Genomic DNA, 7,419 nt, shown 5'->3' on the forward strand with positions numbered 1-7,419 from the left:
TGCTATGGAAACTAGAATCTGATGATAACGATGTAGACTGACAAAATATATCATTATCAGAGGTGTCACTGTTTGAGTTAGCGTTGTTGAACATAGTGCAGTACCAAAATATAATAATCAAGTAAAAATTAATAGGATAATAAATATATATAATAAATAAAAATAAGATTAAAATAAAATGTGTGTATATGCAGAATGTTAATGATAATAATAATAAGAGCTATATAATATATGTATGTCCAAATAAATAAATAAATTAGCAAAATAAATATTAGTGATAAAATTAGAAAAATAAAAATAAAAAAAATAAAATAAACAAATAATCACTTACAATAACAAAAAAAAAAAAGAGGTAAAACACGATAAATACAACTAAGTCCGTAATCTAGGAGTTATCGTGAAAAGAAACGTTTAAGACAGTTCCGGCCATTGACAGATTAAGTGTCAATAAGCCTGTCAAAATAACTAACAAAAAGTAAACATTACAAACTCATGTTCATGTATATATTTATTTTATGATTTTTTATTTTATAGGTGAAGGCAACACTTTAACTGGACTCTTTTTGACATGCATTCTCCTATTGTGTAATATAATCTCTTTTTTACCGTACAATCTCCTTTGTGTGTTTTCCATACAACGTGACATTGGCGAAGTGAATAGTGCTCAACTGGCACGCTCGAAGCGCCATAAATAAAGAACCGAACCGGACCGAACATTACAACATTTAATATTACGTTTTAAAATTGTGGGTAAATTATATATATTAATGGATAAGTATATTAACGATTTAAGTTGTGGGTAATTTGTACATTTTAGTGAATATATTAGTGATTTATAGGACACTAGCTCATAAGTTATTAGATATAAGGTTAAAAGTATTCTATCAACATTAATTGAACAAACTAATGCATTAAGGAAGTTGTTTACTTCTTCGAGTTTACGATCCTCTTCATTCGTGTAACCTGAGGAACTGGCTTTGTCTTAGAATCACCAGCACTTGAGCTCGCCATAGGTGCTTTAAGAGGTTGAGCCCCAGCCGTGTCGTGGATATTGTCTAGCTCACTGCATGTGGAAATAGTATGGCGCTTCCCATCTGGCCCAATGACAATGATGTAGCCCTCCTTCGTCCAACATTTATTTATGCCAAAACGTTTTCGGGCTGCCATGAAAGTCTCGTGCCTGGATTTAGTGAGGAATTCCGATAAAGTGATGCCTGTATTTTTCAAATTGGTTTTAGCATACCATATTTGATTTCGCATAGATAACTCTCGGAATTTTACAAGTATGGGTCTTGGTTTATCAGATGTTACAGTACCCAGGCGTTGACATCTGCTAATGTCACCCAGCTCCAGATCAGGCAACTTCAGATGTTGGGACAGGACCTTCACCGCAATGGCAGAATCAGCTGTACTTCTCTCCTCGGGCACACCATGCACCAACAGTATCTTCTTTCTGGTCCGCAAGTCAAGAAGGTCTAACTGTTTTGACAGTATATTTACCTGCAGCTGAAGCCCCTCCAGTGCACTCAATACAAAAGATCGAAATGCACTAAATTGAGCTGCAATGTGGGAAGTGGGGCTTGCCGCAGGAAGCGCAGAACTCAAATTTTGCTGAAAGTCAGCCATTTGCGAATTGAAGTGTAGTGACAGTTCTTGTATTGATTGCTTAATAGCTTCCATGTTGATGTAATTGAGTTCAAAAGACTAGTGATTATGGATAAAAAGTTTTGGTGTAGAAATTATTGCACGAATAACTGCTGGCAGGTTGGTGACTGTTAATACATCACTTATACATAACACATTTCACTTATAATTTGTTTTAACTATTTTTAAAAGAAAATTATTTGGGAGCAACTTTAAAAACGTATTTACTTTTTGGCACCTACCCTCAGAAAAAAAAGTGATAGGGATGATTATGATTAGACATTAATTTACTTCTCTAGAATAAAGAGTTCTTAAAATAGAAATTACATAAGATTGAATAATTGCTATGGCAGATTCAAGAATTAATAATAAAATTTGAACAATAATTAAAATAATTAATAAATAATTAAGTATTTTAATACCTGTATTACTTAATAAAGTTAAAAGTAAATGACCTGCAATTATATTAGCTGTTAATCGAACTGCTAAAGTTCCAGGTCGAATAATATTACTAATAGTTTCAATTAGTACTATAAAAGGTATTAAAATAGTTGGTGTTCCCTGAGGAATTATATGAATAAATATATGTTGTGTATTATTTAATCATTATAAATCTTAATCATAATGTTAAAGATAATGAAAGGGATACATTAAGATGACTTGTTCTAGTAAAAATATATGGGAATAAACCTAAAAAAATATTAAATAAAATAAAAAAGAATAATGAAATAAAAATAAAAGTTGATCCATTAATTCTATTTGGTCCTAATAAAGTTTTAAATTCATTATGAAGCTTATTAGAAATAAAATTTCATAATAAATAATGACGATTAGGAAAAAATCAGAAAGATAAAGGAATAAATAATAATCCAATAAATGTTCTAATTCAATTAAATGGGAAATTAAATAAATTTGTTGAAGGATCAAAAATTGAAAAAAGATTATTTATCATTTTCAAAAAAATTTTTTGAAATTTTCTTATTTTTTTTAAAATTAAAATTATTTTTATAATTAAAAATAAAATAATTTATAATTATTAAACTAATAAAAATAGAAATAAAAAATAATAATGAAATTATTCAATTGATAGAATTGGTAGTGGTTGTCAACGAGTGGTTATGATTGTTCTATGTAAAACTTCATTTAATTAGCTATTATTTTTGTGCAAAGTTACATTTTGGTATATTGACAAGAACAAACATAAAAAGTATTCGGGTGAATTCGGAATCTCCCTTTTTTGAAGTTGGTTGAAAATGAGAACATCCTCTTTTTTGAGATTGGTTGAAAAGAAATGCAACGATCAGGAATCTCACTTCTGACATCAATTTAAAAAGTTTTTGCTTGTAACTATTACAGTATAATTAATTTTTGACCAACAAAAACAAACTTTCTCAATTTTCTCCGAATTCCATAATCGAAACCTAACCAAACTTTCACCAAATTATCCTTGAAGTGTATCCTTTCAAATAAAAAAAGAATCATCAAAATCGGTTGGCGCGACATTGAGTTATTCGGCTATTAGTCGCGCACATGCATAATGCAAATTTAAGACTTATGTGATTTTCTCATGGATACCATTGTCAGACATGGACAAAAAAAAATATGACCATTCGGGAAGCTATACCTTATAAATAAAAATATTAAAATCGGTTCACCCAGTTAAAAGTTATGAGGTAACAAACATAACAAAAAAAAAAAAAATACAGTCGAATTGATAACCTCCTTTTCTTACAGAAGTCGGTTAAAAAAGGATTATTATTCATTATAAGAATGTTCAGAAGGAGGTAAATTTTGATATCATTCAATAGAGGATGGTATATTTAATGAAAATAGGATTATTCGTTGATTAATTATTGATTCTCAAATAATAATAATAATTAAAATTATGGAAAATAATGAAATATATGAACCAAATGAAGAAATAATAGGCCTAGTGTCCGGGGAACCGGCAAGCCAGGCACGCACTGAGGAGGTGCGGGTAGCCGCAATGGAGTTGTGGGAAACTCGGCTGGCAACACCAACTGCCGGCCTGAGGACGATGGAGGCTGTTCGTCCAGTGTTCCGCCAGTGGTTAGCGCGGCGTCACGGCGTCCTAACCTTCCGCATGACACAGGTGCTCTCGGGGCATGGCTGCTTCGGGGGTTACTTGTGTCGGATCGCCGGGAGGGAGCCCGACGCTCGCTGCCACCACTGCGACGACTGCCTCGATGAGACGGCCCAGCACACGTTGGAGGTGTGCTCAGCCTGGGCGTCTCAACGTCGCGCTTTGCGCGACGTCATAGGGGACGACCTTTCCCTGCCGGCCGTGGTCAAGGCTATGGCCGGCAGCGAGACGTCGTGGGATGCGGTCTCATCCTTCTGCGAGGCAGTGGTGCTCGAGAAGGAGTCGGCGGAACGGGCGAGGGAGGCTTTTGCCGAAGTCGCCATCCGCCGTAAGAGACCGGGTCGCCGGAGGGCGGCACACGATCGCCGCCTTCCGCCCTAATGTGCCAGAGGGCGGTCAGCTTGGGGAAGCTGGCCGCCTACCAACCTGGCCCGAGTAGGCGCGCGCAGGTTGCTCCCGCGCGCTACTCCGAGCAGGCCGTCGAGGGTGCCCACACACCCTTGACTCCGCGACGTGCCTAGCAGGCTCCCGCCGCCGCGTTTCGTGGACGATTCTAGTCCCCGCGTCTCGCGGTCAGTGGCGGTCGAGGAGGAGCATCGTGAGGTTTTAGTGGGTATTGGGATTGGCCTTAGCCGGTCCATGAGTCCCACATAACCCGCTCGAGTCCCCACTCGGGCCGGTATCCGTAAAAGGATTTCCTCACGTTAAAAAAAAAAAAAAAAAAATGTCAGGTTAGGTTGGGGTGCTTGGTCGGATGACCTCCTCGTGTGTTCACCCGCTGTTGGCCCTTTCTCGAATGCTTGTCGTTCGGGGGGGACGAACAGTGTTGCGGACCGGTGCACCCTGGGCGGCGAGTAATTGGTGCCTACAGGATTCGTCCTTGGGTAATGATTGCTCGCTGGCTAATAATCCGGCGTGGTTCTTCGCGTGTCCTCTGTCATGCAGAGGTCACAGTGTGAGGAACCAGAGGGCGTGCGTGGTGTGTACTCACCCTACCGCCACGCAGGTGCAGTGATGTGCCAGCGCCGAAAATATCGGAACTCCACTCTTGGTTGCGGTCATGTCTCGTAATCAGGAATGGAACTGAGGGCCGGGCTGCGAGGAAGAAAACCTCTATAAAAAATTACCCCAACCCAAGCGGCGAAGCAGCGCGAGGGGTTCATGGCTGATGGGGAGATCAGTCGCTACTGCTGGTCCCGCCAGGGTACCGGCCGACACCCTGGCGTAATAGGCTTATCCGAGTACAGGGGGCACTGCTCGGATGGACCGTTTTTCCCCCACACTCGTGGGAACAAAATGGAAAATGTTAAATTAAAAACCCAAAATGATGACGTAGGGAGGCCCGAGGAGGGCGGTGATCTGTTGTTGCCCGAGATGGGCGGAGTAGTAGTTGTGCCCGAGAAAGGCGTAGGGAGTACTTTGCTCGAAAGGGGCAAAAGTCCGGCACTTGTGCCAATAGGAGGGGGGTTGAAGGATGCGCGAGTCGTGTTAGAGCGTCTGGACCATGAGGAGGTTGCCTCTATTATAAGAGATAGGTCCAGGTCGTCACTTTCGTCGCGAGGCCGTTTCTGGGCGGCTTCCGAGTCAGACGCCGATGGCGTGATGTCTGTTGGGTCGAACAGCTCCAATGCTATCGAGGGGGCTAAAGCGCAGTTCCGAAAGGACAGAAAGAGGCGCCATCACAGGAAGAGTAACTCTGAATCCTCGGATGCGGATGGGGAGACAGAGACAAGCCGAAAGCGAAGGTTGCTTCGGCCAGAGGGAGTCGTGGTCGTACCAAATATTCCTGATGAGAATATAGGGCTAGCTGCTGGAAAGAAGGCGCTAAACGATGCCAAGCGCGAGGAGCGCCGGCTGAGGGCGGAGGAGGAAGTTGCTGAAATCTCCGCGGCGATACAAACTAGAGCAAGTTCTAGGCTCTCGGATGTGCCCCTGGAACTTTGCGGTGAGGAGCACATGGTCTCCGACTTGCGTAGCCAAGTATCTGATAGCTTGGCTATAATCAATAGAGTCGCCTGCAAGTCGGGGAATCTGAAGGGCACATTTACTAGGGCCCTTAAAGACGCTGCCGGAGTTATCTCTTCTGCCGTTAATACTCTGGCAAAGAGGACGGCATCAGAGGAAGTGGATATCCTCAAGGCAACAAACTCGCGACTGCAGTCGGAGTTGGTGGAGTTGCGGAAGGAGTTTGCCCTTTTGAGAGCGGAGTTGGAGCGGTCTAGAGCATCGGACTTGCGACCCACTCCCACGGAGTCTATTGCTGTGGAGGACATAGTGGGCACTATGGTTTCCACCAGGCTGGAAGCCTTTAAAGATCGGCTACCACCGGAGAGAAATCTGCGACCTCCGCTAGCGGCGGACAAGCGCAAGGTGGATAGCCCAAAGCAGGCGCAAGTGGACCCTGTCGCATCCACTTTGATGGCGCCGGCTAATCCGGCACCAAAGGAGCAAAGGTCTAAAAAGGCCAAGAAGAAGAAAGGCCCGGTAAAGACCGCATCTACTGAGCCTCGACCTCTGCCACCCGCTCCGGCTGATATGTCTGAGGGCTGGACTGTAGTAGCCCGGAAGGGGGCCAAGAAGAGAAAGCCAGCTCCTAAGCCGAAAGCGCAAAAGGCTAAAGCGCAAAAGGAGCCAAAGTTGCGTCGTCCTAGATCGCAAGTTGTGACGATTAAGTTGCAGCCAGCCGTCGCCGACAAGATGTCGTATAGCGATGTCCTTCCCCGGGTCAAGGAAAGTATAAAGATGGAAGACCTGGGTATAGAGGACCTGAGATTCCGTGTTGCGTCTACTGGCGCTAGAATGCTAGGCGCTAGAATGCCTGGCGCCAACACTGCTGAGAAGGCGGATGCGCTAGCTGAGAAGTTGCGTGGGGTTCTCAGCCCCGAAGAGGTCCAGGTGTCGAGGCCAGTGAAATGTGCGGAATTGAGGGTGTTTGGCCTCGATGACTCCGCCACTGCTGAGGACATGACGGCGGCAATAAGCCGAGTTTCCGGCTGTGCTGCGGGTAATATAAAAGTCGGAGAGATCCGACAGGACCGGGCCGGTCTAGGAACAGTATGGGTCCGATGTCCTGTCGGCGCAGCGCAGAAGATTAGCGGGGCGAGACTACTTGTTGGCTTCGTCTCTGCTGGAGTGAGGCTATTGATGCCCCGTGCGCAACGTTGTTTCCGTTGCCACGAAGTGGGCCACATGGCTGCGAGCTGCAGTAGCCAGGTGGACCGCAGCAAACAGTGTTTCCAGTGTGGCCAGACCGGGCATCAGCAGAGATCGTGTTCGGCAGAGCCTCATTGTCCGGTGTGTGAGGCGGCGCAAAGGCCCGCTAATCACATGTTGGGGAATGCTGCCTGTGGAAAGGCTAGCACCAATAACGGTGGAAAGCGCAGACGAGTGCCGGCAACATCGGCCAGGTCTAATATCCCAGCTGGGCCTGAGGAGGTGCAACACATGGAAGACCAATAATGGCTCTCCGCGTGTTGCATGCGAACATTAACCACTGTGCTAGGGCCCAGGACTTATTGGTCCAAAGCCTGGCGCAGTGGTCTATCCAGGTGGCGGTTGTTTCGGAGCCCTACAGCGTTCCCGACAGAGACAACTGGGTAGCCGACAACACCGGGGTGGTGACTATTATCACCCAGGTCGCCGCGGGCTCCCCGCCTTTCTCACGTGTAGAG

The 7,419-nt window shown here is 44.2% G+C and overlaps 2 protein-coding genes across 2 annotated transcripts; one reads left to right on the top strand and one right to left on the bottom strand.

Annotated features, from left to right (window-relative positions):
* Positions 1-804: 804 nt before the first annotated feature.
* Positions 805-1,924, bottom strand: LOC146535001 (uncharacterized). The gene has a single exon (XM_085193625.1). It carries the CDS (start codon positions 1,678-1,680, stop codon positions 925-927), a length of 756 nt encoding a protein of 251 aa, XP_085049751.1. The 5' UTR covers positions 1,681-1,924; the 3' UTR covers positions 805-924.
* A 3,120-nt stretch (positions 1,925-5,044) lies between these two features.
* On the top strand, positions 5,045-7,207 carry LOC146535002 (uncharacterized). The gene has a single exon (XM_085192461.1). It carries the CDS (start codon positions 5,045-5,047, stop codon positions 7,205-7,207), a length of 2,163 nt encoding a protein of 720 aa, XP_085048587.1.
* The last annotated feature ends 212 nt before the right edge of the window (positions 7,208-7,419 follow it).

The sequence above is a fragment of the Heliconius melpomene genome, chromosome 11 (genome assembly GCF_056956725.1).
Source record: "Heliconius melpomene rosina isolate 202511_hmr_F chromosome 11, ASM5695672v1, whole genome shotgun sequence".
In the NCBI taxonomy this organism is placed as follows: Eukaryota; Metazoa; Arthropoda; class Insecta; order Lepidoptera; family Nymphalidae; genus Heliconius; species Heliconius melpomene.